Source organism: Cetorhinus maximus, chromosome 1 (genome assembly GCF_964194155.1).
Source record: "Cetorhinus maximus chromosome 1, sCetMax3.hap1.1, whole genome shotgun sequence".
Taxonomy (NCBI): Eukaryota; Metazoa; Chordata; class Chondrichthyes; order Lamniformes; family Cetorhinidae; genus Cetorhinus; species Cetorhinus maximus.
The window spans coordinates 86081039-86095204 of NC_135879.1; the positions used below are offsets into that span (position 1 = coordinate 86081039).

Below are 14166 nucleotides of genomic sequence, written 5' to 3' on the forward strand. Positions count from 1 at the left end.
CATCCACTGGCGGGATGAGGTTTCAAGTAGGGATTTAGAAAGTTTAATAAAGTTTTAGTGTAAATTATGAACATGTCCCATCTCATGTGACATTGTCATATGAGGGGGACATGTTAAGGATTTTTTTTCTCTATTTTTAATATTTTTAAAAGTGTCAGCGATCTCCCTGAGGCAGCACTTAGCCTCAGGGAGATGTGCACTCTTTGGTGCGTATGCGCGAAAGAGCGCACTCTCGCTTTTGGGGGCATAGCGCTTCCGGTGGATATCACGCTGGGCGGGCCTTAATTGGACCGCCCATGTAAAATGGGACAAACACAAATGCCAAATTTCACAACAATTTATACTACAGGAGAAAAGGGTGCTGATTCTGATTGGCTGAGGTGTTGCCCTGAAGAAGGCAACCAGGAACAATAGGCTGCTCATGCTTCCAGGTAATTCACAAAAGGTGCAAGACTTGAACATGTTCCTTTTATTAATCACACCTGCAAACAAAGGGAATATGTTCAAGTCTTGCGGCATTTTTGAATCACCTGGAAGGATGTTCCCCGTTGCTTTCTCCATGGTGACAATGAGGGTTGATTTACCAACCAGTCAGCACTCCTGTAGTATGAATTGTTGTGATCTTTTTGAAATTTTGCATTTGTCCTAATGAGCACAAGATTAAAATCTTTGGCAACATGTCTCTCTTTTCAGCAATATTCAAGTTCTGTACCACCAAACAAGTATTGCACGTAAACAAAAAATGCTGGAAAAACTCAGCAGGTCTGACAGTATCTGTGGAGAGAGAGAGAGACAGAGATAATGTTTCGAGTCCGCAACCAAACACTGCAAGCCTTGAACATATTCCTTTTGTTTACAGGTGTGATTAATAAAAGAAACATGTTCTACAGATCTGTAGAAGTGTCATGCAGACTAGAAACGTTATCTCTGTCACTCTCTCTCTACAGATGCTGTCAGACCTGAGTTTTTCCAGCATTTTTTGTTTTTGTTTCAGATTTCCAGCATCCGCAGTATTATGCCTTTATTTGAGTATTGTAGGTATATTTGAACACCGAGATAAAAGCATTGAAGAAGAGTCGTGCAGACTGTCAACGCTAACTCTGTTTCTCTCCCCATAGCTGCTGTCAGACCTGCTGAGTTTTTTCAGCATTTTCTGTTTTTATTTCATATTTGAACACCACTCCCTCTAGCCCTATGCCCAAGTCATTTTTTTTTCAGAGCACCGAGGGAAATGATCACCAGCAGCTCCAAGAAACAAAAATTGTGCTTCCGAAATCTCTTGATATCGATTCCACACGGATAAAGCGCAAGCGCCTCATCCCAGTGCTATTCACAGCAGAAACCCTTTGGTGTACACAATGAAGAGGAATTCAATTGGGTAGAATAAAAAAACAGGGCCCATTAACCTCAGCTTTACGTGCCTGATTTTTCTCATTAAGTTTTTATTTTAAACTGACTCTTGAAAGGTTATCTTTAGTAAACTCATTAAAAACAATGGGTTTGTTCACAGATTTGTGTGGAGTAATGACAGTACAGTCAGAGAGCTGAAGTTATTGCATATTAATTATGGCGTGTGACTTGTATTTAGTGATAACACAAGCTATTACCCTTGGACTTGATTAACCCTGCCTTGTTTGCTTCCCACTCACTGCAAACGTCTCAGCTCAAAAATAATAGTGCCAGAGTCAAAGAGCTTAACAGAATATGTGCAGCAAATGATTAAAAAGTTGCCAATTATGTTACTTGTTGGACAAAAATTTAGGACATTATGAACCTTGTATCAATCACAAAAGTTCATGAACAAAAACTTTGTTTTATATGCGTATGTTTTTACACCCTTTAACTTCTGACAATAAAAAGCAAATGGAAATCCAACTGCAACATTTTTGGATGTAGGGAAGAAGAGCCCTTCAGTTTCTTTTCCTTTCATTGCATTAAACCTATTTGATCTGTCACTATTGAACAAAAATTACACTTGTGTTTTTACAGTTAAAGTGTTCCCTGATGAAAATCCTTTTCGATTGCGGGAACGTTCAAAAGAGCATGCTCAAAAGCCACTCAATGCAAGGAACTCTTCGCATCCCCAGAAAATAGAAAATGATAAGCCAACAAAAAGAGCTGACTACGGCAGACAGAAAGGTTAATGTTTTATGTGCTTTTTGCTGTGGAAATCAACATTGATCCTCTGAATAATTAAACTTAACGAGATATGCTGCCATTGTTTTTGAAAGCTTTCTTGCTGTTCAAGTTTAGAAGGAGGAATAAATTAAAATGTTTTCCTGCTGCCTTCTGGTTCTGTGTTAGCCCAATACCTCAGTTCCCCAAGGCTATTATTGGAAGCCCCAATCCAATTTATGTTCATTTTTGCCTACTTTGTTGTGTGCTCCAATGAAGTATGGCGAAATATTCTCATTCTATGAAGAGATGTTTAAGGTGGTGGGTGACTACGAAAGATTTGGATCACCTAGAGCATGAAGAGTTTGAACCTGTGTAGAGCAGTTGCCACAACAGACCTAGTAAGAAAGGAATTAATGTAGAAGTACCTTTGTTTCACTGTGTAGCGTTTTCAAATTGTTTAGGAATACACACTGGTGGCTTATTTGCTTTATTTGTTATATATATGGAAATTGTCCCCTCAAAAAAAGTTATTGAAATGCTCATAGAACCCAATTTGCAAAAAAATCCTTATTTTCCAAATTGGCACATTGCAAAAAGATGTATTTTCCCCTACCCCACACATTTTTTGAGAAATGTTCATTGTATGCTAATCAAGGTAGCATTTCATATTCATACCATACTGTACTGTTGAATATTGCATGCACAAAACATTACAACACCAAAAAATGGAATTCTGCTCAGATGGGGTTCTCATTATTTGTTAGTTGTACTTGCCTTGGACAATTAGTTGCTCTACATTGAACCTGAAAATATCAATAGGACAAAGGGATCATTATCTGTGTTTAATTGCAAACATTGTTGTGTTAGTATTGCAAAGTTTCAAACAACCGTATAGGTGCACTGACAACGCTTCAAAAATAACTAAGAAATTGCCTAAGTACAGAATTGTACTAAGGATAGAAAATGGGATAGAAGAGGGGATAAAACCATGGATAACTGAATAAAAATAAATGGATAAAAAAATAAAAATGAATGAATTAGAAAAGGGGCGAGGAGAGAGTTCATGATCTGAAGTTGTTGAACTCAGTGTTAAGTCCGGAAGGCTTTGCAGAGCCTAATCGGAAGATGAGGTGCTGTTCCTCCAGTTTGTGTTGGGCTTGACTGGAACATTGCAGCAGGCCAAGGATGGACAAGTGGGTATGAGAGCAGGATAATGTGTTGAAATGGCAAGCGACCAGAAAGTCTGGGTCATGCTTGCAGACAGACGGGAGGTGTTCCACAAAGCGGTCACCCAGTCTGCGTTTGGTCTCCCCAATCTAGAGGAGACTACGTTGGGAGCAGCAAATTCAGTAGACCAAATTGAAGGAGGTGCAAGTGAAGCACAGCTTCACCTGAAAGGAGTGTTTGGGCCATTAGACGGTGAGGGGGGAGGAGGTGAAAAAGCAGGTATTGCATCTTCTGCGATTGCATGGTAAGGTGCTGTGAGAAGGGGATGAGGTGTTGGGAGCAATGGAGGACTGGACTAAGGCGTCCTGAAGGGAACGATCCCTACGAAATGCTGACGGAGGGAACGATGTGTGGTGGTGGTATCATACTGGAGTTGGTGGAAATGGTGGAGGATGATCCTTTGAATGCGGTGGCTGGTGGGGTGAAAAGTGAGGACAAGAGGGCCTCTATCATGGTTCTGGGAGGGAGAGGAAAGTGTAAGGGGAGAGGCGCGGGAGATGGGTTGGACACGGTTGAGGGCCCTGTCAACCACAGTAGGGGGGAAACCTTGGTTGAGGAAGAAGGAAGACATGTCAGAAGCACCGTTTTGGAAAGTGGCATAATCGGAACAGATGCGATGGAGGCTAAGGAACTGAGAGAATGGGATGGAGTCCTTACAGGAAGCAGGGTGTGAGGAGTTGTAGTCGAGGTAGCTGTGGGAGTTGGTGGGCTTGTAATGAATATTGGTGGACAGTCTGTCACCAGAAATGGAGACAGAGAGGTCAAGAAAGGGAAGGGAAGTGTTGGAGATGGACCATGTGAAGGTGATGGGGGGATAGAAGTTGGAAGCAAAATTGATAAAATTTTTCCAGGCCTGATGAAAACATGAAGAGGCACCAAAATAGTCATCGATTTACCAAGAAAGAGCTGTGGAAGGGGGCCTGAGTAGGACTAGAACAAGGAAAGTTCCCCATAAAGAGACAGGCATAACTGGGATCCATATGGGTACCCATAGCCACACCTTTTATTTGGAGGTAGTGAGACAAGTTTAAGGAGAAATTGTTCAGTGAGCAAACAAGTTAAGCCAGGCGGAGGAGAATGGTGGTGGATGGAGGTTGTTCGGGCCTCTGTTCAAGGAAGAAGCGGAGAGCCCTCAGACCATTCTGGTGGGGGATGGAGGTGTAGAGGGATTGGATGTCCATGGTGAAGAAGTGGTTGTTAGGGCCAGGGAACTGGAAATTGTTGGTATGATATAGGGCATCAGAGGAATTCCGGATGTAGGTGGGAAGAGACTAGACAAGGAGAGAGAGAACAGAGTCCAGATGGGAAGAAATGAGTTCCGTTGGGCAGAAACAGGCTGACACGATCGGTCTATCAGGACAGTCCTGTTTGTCGATTTTGTGAAGGATAATTTTGTTTGTATAGCTGAATGAATAAAGATTAATATCATCCAAGAATATATTTCTGTCAAGTAAATTATGCTACATCCATCTCCATTGGAAATGTTTATGGTAACAAGTAAATGAAATTCAGGAACAAGTTCCATGTCAGTGCAAAGGCTCTCTTTATCCAGCACAGAAATAAAGGTGCATTTCCTCATATTTCTTATAATTTAAAGGTACCAGCAGATAGCCTGTATAAGTAATACCTTACTGAGCTGACAAACTGTGGCGTTCTAATATCATGGCGACGAGTAGATCCTACAAATATATGTAAAAAGGTTCAGCTCTCTGATGTATGAATATTACTTCTGAATCTGGAGACTTTCTGGTTGATTAATCATTGATAGCTACTGACTGACATACATATCTTGTTCCCCATCTTCCCCCAGCGTGATTTATGTACAGAAGAGCATTTACTAATGGGGTAATAACACAATAAGAAAAATTTACATTGTGGTATTTTGGTTAGTCCTATCTGCCCATGGCTCATAAAATAGAGCATCACTGCCACACAGTTTAAGATCATTTTGAAATGTTGTTTTGTTCAGATTCATGAGGCAGAGAATCATCTGACCTCGAGAGAGAGAGAGAGAGAGAGAGGTTATTTCTATGAAACATCAGATTTTTTGCCTTCTGAGATGTGTATAATTACTATCTGTATTTTAAATATAGGAACAGGAATAGGCCATTTGGCCCCTTAACCCCTTTCCACCATTCAGTGAGATCATGGCTGACCTGCAACCTAGCTGTGTGTATCCACCCCTGCCTTATATTCCTTTATACATTTGGTTAACAAAAATCTATCAAACTCAGTTTTAAAATTAGCAGTTTATCTAGCATCAATTGCCATTGATGTTCCGAATTTCTACCACCCTTTGTGCATAGAAGTGCTTACTAATTTCACCCCTGAAATGTCTGGATCTAATATTTAGACTATGGCCCCTCATTCTGGACTTCCCAGCCAGCAGAGATAGGACAGATAAGAGAAGCTATCTGCTCCCCTTAAGATCTTGAAAACATTCTATTCCATTATCAAAATAGCTAATAAATATGAAGGATAGTTGAGACCCCAACACAGATCTTTGCAGGGCACCAACTCATTTCATCCTACTAATTAGAATATCTGCCCATTATCCCTACTCTATCTCCTGCTACTCAGCCAATTACTTAACTAGGCTAATAATTAGTGTCTTCTGAAGGACTTACACTTCCAAAAGGGATTTGATATATGTTTGTAGGATGAAGTCAAAAAGGATTTAACGCTGTAGTGGGAGTTCTTCCTGATTGGCAGTTGTAAAGTGGTAGATTGTATAAATGCAGAGATTAGAGATTTGCTACATGTAGCAAAGGCACAGTGGCTTTAATGGGGGATTGAACTTTAGACATCAAGGGCAAGATAAAATGGCATACAGTAAGTGACTTCTCGTTTCTAAATGTATCTTATAGCAGTGGTCATGTAACTGTTATCTGAGATTGTACATGTATGGTGCTGGTCTGCTCTTAGACTAACACCATTAATTCTTAATATTCTATTCTTTGCTCACATTGTGACCATACCATTTTCTTCAGAGGACAGGTCTCCTTCAAAATCTGGAACACCACCTCATGGAAATGGTCTGAAGCATTTCTGGGATCAGCACGTATACAGTGGACACAGAAAAGGACCTTCAAGTGAAGGTAGAACTACTCCACAACCTAAGGCAACATCAAACAAATTATTTTATGCAACAGATGGTATACACCACAAAGCCAAAAGCAGCAGCTTCACTGGATATGACACTGATAGCAGTCAAGATTCGAGGGACAAAAGCAATGGTAGGAATAGGAGTAAGGTTAAGGTCTGGAAACCATCACGGGAAACACTGAATGTGGACAGTATTTTTGAGGAAGGTAACAAAAGGCAAGGGAGCCCTAAGCACAAATCAAGCTCTGCTGACCAACCACTGCATAGCAGAGGACTGAACTCTAATGATATATCGAGAGAGAACCAAAAGCCCAAAGGATTATTGACTATATATGAAGATGAACTCAAACAAGGAAGTGGAAGTTATTCATTGGAAGTTGATGGAAAGTCAAATCAAGAAAAAGACAAAAATAATGTCACTGAAAACTTAAAAGTCCATAATTCTAGCTGTCAAGTGCAGAGAATTGAACCTGGGTATGAAAGCAATGATCGACTCGGCAATGGTTCCTCTAGTCATGACACTTTGAGCATGGAAGCTTTCAATGGAAAGCACATGAAGAATACCCAAGATGCGTTTTGCAATAGGTAACTCTTTTTTGCTTTCATTTTCAGACTGGCTTGGTGCTATCAGTTGTCATTTTATAATGTACCATAACTCAAATAGTAAATTTGTGGTGTTTGTATTCAGATGTTTTAATATTCCATATTATTTCAAGATCTCTAGCCAACTGTAATACACTCAGAAAAAATTGCATCTCTACACACTTCCTGTCTGCACACAATTATTGCTTGCCACAGTTTTTGTGTCCAACTTTATCCTTTATGAATTCTTATATCAACATTCATAATGAGATTCTCCAGTGTATGCTTGTCATGCTGTTTGTGCAATTTTTGGTGCATGAGGAAGAAGTTTTGGTGCCACATGTAGCAGCTAAGTTATGTTTCTCTGGAATAATTTCCTTGGGTAGTAGTTAATATTTTCAATTTATTTTATATGTATTTTACCAATGTTTCTTACTGATTTCTTTTAAACCAGTAATGAGTGAGCACCATGGGAAGGCTTGTGTTCCTGGTTGCCCATTTGCTCTTAGCCTGCTCATCCTCCCTCTCCTCTTCATCCTCCCTCTGCTCTTTGTCCACTACCTCTGCCTGGACTCCCAGTCCTCTTGCCTCTGCCCTCTCTGATGTCATCTGCCTGCCCATATCCTCCATACTTGCATTACTGGGGCAGTGGATCCAGCTCCAATTTGACATTAACTTCTCTCCCACCTGGGCTTCTCCTCTGACCTCAGTCTGTAATAATACACTACACTTCTCTCACCCTTTTTCACCGACCCACCTTCCAGCAACAGCCATTTGCGCTCTAATTTTTTGGCCTCTCTGTGCTTCTAACCTGGCTTTACATTTGCCCCCTCCAACCACCCTCTATGTTTCCCCTTGCTCTACTACCACCAAATTCAAATCTTGGTTTCCTCTGCTACCTCCAAACCCACTGTACCTCAATCTCCAAACTACTCTACCTTTCCCCCCTCTTGCTTCATTGTAAGATGCTTGTAGTTCGGTAGGTCTCACAGAGGTTCTGGGTCTTATATAGTTTAACAGTAAGTGTTTAGTAACTATTTACATATATGCAGTATATGGTCTAAGCTAGGACCTGCCTCCGTGCTTGCTTCTCTGTTCAGTACAAGACTTGCTTCTTTGTCCAGTACACATCTCTGTCCAGTACAAGACTGCCCTTTAGACTTGGGTCATGTATTCTTTTACATCACAAGTGTGAGTGGTACTGCACCCAGTCCCACATTAACCCTTTCTATGTCAGACCCTTATACTACAGCTTCCATATTCTGCCTTACCTGTTTGACTGCCAGTGGTGCAGTTCTTCCTTGGCCCTTGGCCTTGACCAATTATTCCCGACACTCTACCCCCAGCTTGATCTGAAGGCTGCACTTGGTCTTGACTTCCCATATGAAACTCCAGAACAGGTCAACCACAAATAAATTCAAAAAAGAAATAGTGCCTATGTGCACTTCTTGTCAACTTTTCCAGTTATCGATTATGTCTACATTAATGAACAAAACTGCCTGTGTAAACTTGTTACTTTATAAGTACATCCTCCTGCCAATGGAGAAGCTGCAATATGAGAAATTTACAAAAACGGTTTCCTTTATAAATATGCATTAAAGATTAAATGAGAATATAAAAATGAAAAAAAATATGTAACTTTGAAATGGTGACTGTTATATCTGAAAGCCTGGCCTTGATAGAATATAATAGAATAGAATCCTCCTAAACCTGTTTCATCCGTAGTCTAATTTTGATCTCCAGTCTCCATGTTTAATGTTGAGGAACCAACTGGTCTGTAATCATTGAAATTTGCTTGTATTTTTCTGCCTGTCACACAACATCCTTTTGTCATATTTTTTGTCAATGTTTTTCAAATAAGAATGTAGGAAATTATAACTGGATTAGCCCTGGTTAATTCTTGCTGATTGTAATTAGTCGGCAGTGAGGAGAATTTGAAAACTTTCCCTTAAACCTTTAAAGTCTTGCTTTTAAGTGAAATTTCAGTTGAGTATTTCACTTCAGATAATCATGTAACTTTAAATTTTGATTAAAATATATGAATTTAAACTCTGTAAATTTGAGTTAATAATTTGATAGTTTTAGCAGCCTTCTGCATTGCATTTGCTATCACCCTCCCCATTACCTCCCTTCGCCCGCTCAAGCGTGCTCCCAATTATAAGGTTACTTTTTTACCATGCAAGTTTGGCTCCCTTTTAATGTGTTACTTTGCCAGCTCTCATCCGGCCCACTTTGAGCTAGCACTCTTGACTATTTACAAGCCTAATCAGTCCCAGCACCGTCTGGCCAGATTGATTTGCCCACTCTGCTTCTCACTACCATGCCAGATTTGTTCAAAGGCTCTTGAGGCCATTAACATCCTGCATCACTCTGTTTACCATGACCCATTTCTTGGCCTGATTTGTCAATGTCCTGCTATTTCTTTCTTGGAGGGAGTAGAAGATGAGATGGCCATACCCAGGTCTCAGTGTCATAGCAGAGTGATGGATAATGAACTGGAGTGAAGGATGTAGGGGTGACTGTGTTTCAAACGGAGCATCATCAGAAAAACTGTGATAGTGTTGTGGATAAAAGCCACTAGGAGTCTGGAGTAAACTGAAGTCAGAAAGTCTTTATTTCAAGCATAATGCAGGGAAAAGCCTTCGATGAACAGAAGTCTCTTGAAAATTTCTAGGTACAGAAGTTTCATTTATGCAGCAGTTTCAGAAAGTGGTGCCGCCTTGTTTGATCACATTTGCCTCGTTATTTGCTCATTTCCAGGAGAGTAAACAATTTTAACATTATGAACTCTAGTAACACTTTACTTCCCACATCAGTAGGTTGGGTTGATGAAGGAAAGTGTCGGGGAGGCAACAACGTTGAGCATGAAGGAAGTGTAAAAGCGTAAGCGGAAGGAGTGAAATGCAGGAACCACAAAGTGGCTAGGTTCTGAAGACATGGTTTGAACGTAGTTACTGAGGCCAGTGTAGAAAAGACCAGTATCAAACAATTGAGGGCAGTGCAATGTGTTTAATCAATTTCCATTAGAAGTGTGGATGTAGCAATTTAAAATGGGAAAATTGATAGTGCACGCGGAATCAATGTCCAATTTATTATTAGCATATTTCCCAGATGGTTACAAATACTGAGTCAAGAGCACATGGTCATAGAGTCAGAGAGGTTTACAGTACAGAAAAAGGCCCTTCAACCCATCAAGTCTGCGCTGGTCAAACAAGTACCTAACTATTCTAATCCCATTTTCCAGCACTAGGCCCATAGCCTTGTATGCCATGGCATCACAAGTGCACATCCAAATACTTATTAGATGTTATGAGGGTTTCTGTCTCTACCACCCTTTCAGGCAGTGAGTTCCAGATTCCCACCACCCTCTAGGGGAAAAAATTCTTACTCACATCTCCTCTAAACCTCCTGCCCCTTACCTTAAATCTATGCCCCCTGGTTATTGATCCCTCCACCAAGGGGAAAAGTTCCTCTCTGTCTACCCTATCTATGCCCCTCATAATTTTATACACCTCAATCATGTCCCCCCTCAATCTCCTCTGCTCCAGGGAAAATAACCCCAATCTATCCAATCTCTCCTCATAACTAAAACTCTCCAGCCCAGGCAACATCCTGGTAAATCTCCTCTGCACTCTCTAGTGTAATCACATCATTCCTATAATGCAGATTTCAGAACTGCGCGCAATACTCTAGCTGTGGCCCAACCAGTGTTTTATACAGTTCCAGCATAACCACCCTGCTCTTATATTCTATGCCTCGGCTAATAAAGGCAAGTATCCCATATGCCATTTTAACCACCTTATCTACCTGTCCTGCTACCTTAAGGGACCGGTGGACATGCACACCAAGGTCCGTCTGATCCTCGGTACTTCCCAGAGTCCTACCATTCATTGTGTATTCCCATGCCTTGTTTGTGCTGCCCCAGTGCATCACCTCACACTTACCTGGATTAAATTCCATTTACCACCATCTGACCAGTCCATCTATATCCTCCTGTAATCTAAGGCTATCCTCCTCAATATTTACCACCCCACCAATTTTCGTGTCATCCGCAAACTTATTGATCAACCCTCCTACATTCAAGTCTAAATTGTTTATATATTCCACAAACAGCAAGGTACCCAACACCGATCCCACTGGACACAGGCATCCAGTCACAAAAACACCCCTCGACCATCACCCTCTGCTTCCTGCCACTCAGCAAATTCTGGATCGAATTTGCCAAATTGCCTTGGACCCCATGGGCTCTTACCTTCGTTATCAGCCTCCCATGCGGGACCTTATCAAAAGCCTTGCTGAAGTCCAAGCAGACCATGTCAAATGCATTGCCCTCATCTCCATCCCTGGCCACCTCTTCGAAAAATTCAATCAAATTGGTCAGACGTGACCTCCCCTTAACAAAACCATGCTGACGGCCCTTGATTAATCCCTGCCTCTCCAAGTGTAGATTAATCTTGTCCCTCAGAATTGCTTCCAATAGTTTCCCCACCACTGAGGTTAGACTGACTGGCCTGTAGTTCCCTGGTTTATCCCTTCCTCCCTTCTTGAATAACGGTACCACATTGGCTGCCCTCCAGTCCTCTGGCACCTCTCCAGAGAGGTATTGAAAATTATTGCCAGCGCCCCTGCTATCTCCTCTCTTGCCTCACTTAACAGCCTGGGATACATTTTATCCGGGCCTGGAGATTTATTTACTTTTAAGCCTGCCAGACCACTTAGAACCTACTCCCTTTCTATGTTAATTTCTTTAATTATATCACAGTCCTTCTGCCTGATTTCCATACCCACGTTGTACCCCTCACTTGTGAACACAGACAAAGCACTCATTTAGAACCATACCTACATCTTCCAGCTTCACACACAAATTACCCCTATGGTCCTTAATGGGCCCTACTCGATCCCTAGTTATCCTCTTACTCTTAATGTACTTGTAAAATAACTTTGGATTTTCCTTTTTTTTACCTGCCAATGTTTTTTCATGCCCCCTTTTTGCTCTCCTAATTTCCTTTTTACGTTTCCCCCCTACACATTCTATACTCCAGGGCTTCTGCTGTTCTGAGCCCTCGGTATCTGCCATAAGCCTCCCTTTTTCTCTTTATCCAATCTTGTATATCCCTCGACACCCAGGCTTCCCTGGATTTGTCGGTCCCACCCTTTGTCTTTACTGGAATATGTTGGCCCTGTACTCTCCCTATTTCCTTCTTGAATGAGTCCCACTGCTGTGACGCAGATTCACCTAAAAGTAGCTGTTCCCAGTCCACTCTGGCTAAATTATATTTGATCTTATTAAAATTGGCCTTCCCCCAATTTAGAACTCTGATTTCTGAAAGGGTAATTTTTTCTCTCTCCACAGATGTTGACAGACTTGTCGAGTATTTCCAGTATTTTCTGTTCTTATTTCAGATTTTAAGCATCTCCATATTTCATTCTCAATTTTAAGAGTTGGTCCATACTACCCTATAGCTACTTGAGTGGCAGTGGTATTGGGAGTGCAACATTAAAACCCCCATGTCACCTAAACCAGCTATACTTGTCCTCTGTGCGTGTATTTCTTCAATCTCCAAAGATTAGGTGAAGGGAAGTTGCTTTATTCCACAGTAAGGTGGATATGAAGAGTGATAGTTATGATCCAATTCAGTTAGTTCAGTTGATACAATTTATCTCCACCTTATAATGTGAAAATATGAATGTTGCATACTGACTCATTGCCTTGGATAATTTGCTTGACTTAAACAGATCAACACCTCTGTACACTGGCCTTTCCTAGAGTTTCTTTGCTACAACTAAAGCTTTTGTTGCAAAAGTTTAAAACATTTTTAGATATTCTGTTTTATTTCAAGGCTACAACATTAGCATCATAACTACTCAATGTCTTGCACCTTTTCTTTTGCTAATTACATTAATGAAGTACACTTAAACATAAGTAGCATTTTTTTCCTTTTCGTGGACAAATGGTCAAAAAAGTACTGAAACTACTGCTTCCCAGTATTTCTCTTAATTGCAGCTTCCTGCTGCATTTGACTTTTGCCACTATGTTTCCTTTAGTCTTGTTCCCATTTTTTTTGCTCCCGTTTCCAGTGCTTCTCTTTTAGCCCTATTCTTTTCTTAAATACTACTCTTTTAATCTGCTCTCCCCTTTGTGCCTTTTTTTAAACAACCTGCAGTTAAATATCCCAAGATTCACCCATCCAAAATTATTTCTACCATTATCTCATGTTTTCCCTCACCAATCTCTTCATTTTAACTCTACCCGTTCCTCCTTAGACTTAATCCCACTAATCTTTAATGTGCTTACTGTTTTGGATAACCCCCATGATTTCTGGACTCTTGGAATGGTTCTTGGTTTACTAGTATGCGTGACCTATCTTCCCTTAGACAGACTGTAGTGGTACTCTGGTACTTGCTTAAAACCAGTTCATTAACACTACTTCTAAACAGGTTATAGAGTAGGTATGTTGCTCCTGAGCACTATGTTCCAACCTCAGAGAGAGAGAGAGAGAGACAGACAGGGAGAGAGTCTAACACATGACTGACTGATTTCAGTGATACATCATCATCTACATAACTCATTAGCATATCCATTCTGCTAGTCCTTTATACTTGCTACCACCAAATTCTCGTAAATCTTCTAAAATTTCTTCCCCTCACTCAATTTGTTACCATCCACTTGCCAGCATAACCTCTGTTGTTCACCAACCTGTTCCATTGCCCACTTTTCCTCATCTTTCCTCCCCCAATATTCTAGCACTTCAGTGTAACGTCCATCATTTGTTTAACTTGCCGTCTCCTTTCATAATGCCACAGCTGAGCACATTTCTAAATGTTAAATATTCTTTAATTATATAATTTAATATACAAAATGCTACAAATTGTTAAATTATATGCACTTTTTACTTAGAAGCTATATAGACTATATATACATTTTATTTATAATTTTTATAATTCATAATTAGTTTGTCCCTTTGCTTCACATCTCTTAGCTGCTCAGCCTGTATTGCAGAGAAATTCTTGTGTGCGCAAACATACTTCTCTGCTCCTTGAATTTCTAAGTTTTTCTATTTAATTGTAAATAATACAGAATCAACATATATATTTCTTTAAAAAGGGCAGAATGGATGATCTAGGTCCAATCTT

The 14166-nt window shown here is 40.6% G+C and overlaps 1 protein-coding gene and 1 non-coding gene across 4 annotated transcripts in view; one reads left to right on the forward strand and one right to left on the reverse strand.

Annotated features, from left to right (window-relative positions):
* LOC144681546 (ubiquitin carboxyl-terminal hydrolase 53-like) overlaps positions 1-14166 on the forward strand; it is a 130482-nt gene that overhangs the window by 82780 nt on the left and 33536 nt on the right. For all 3 annotated transcript variants that reach the window (XM_078543209.1, XM_078543227.1, XM_078543219.1), the window contains 2 exons: positions 1990-2139; positions 6336-7035. In XM_078543209.1, the coding sequence (XP_078399335.1) occupies positions 1990-2139; positions 6336-7035 (850 nt within the window). The remainder of the gene's footprint in view (positions 1-1989; positions 2140-6335; positions 7036-14166) is intronic.
* LOC144688885 (U11 spliceosomal RNA) lies at positions 1216-1350 on the reverse strand. The gene has a single exon (XR_013578502.1). It is a non-coding gene; the product is annotated as a U11 spliceosomal RNA (small nuclear RNA).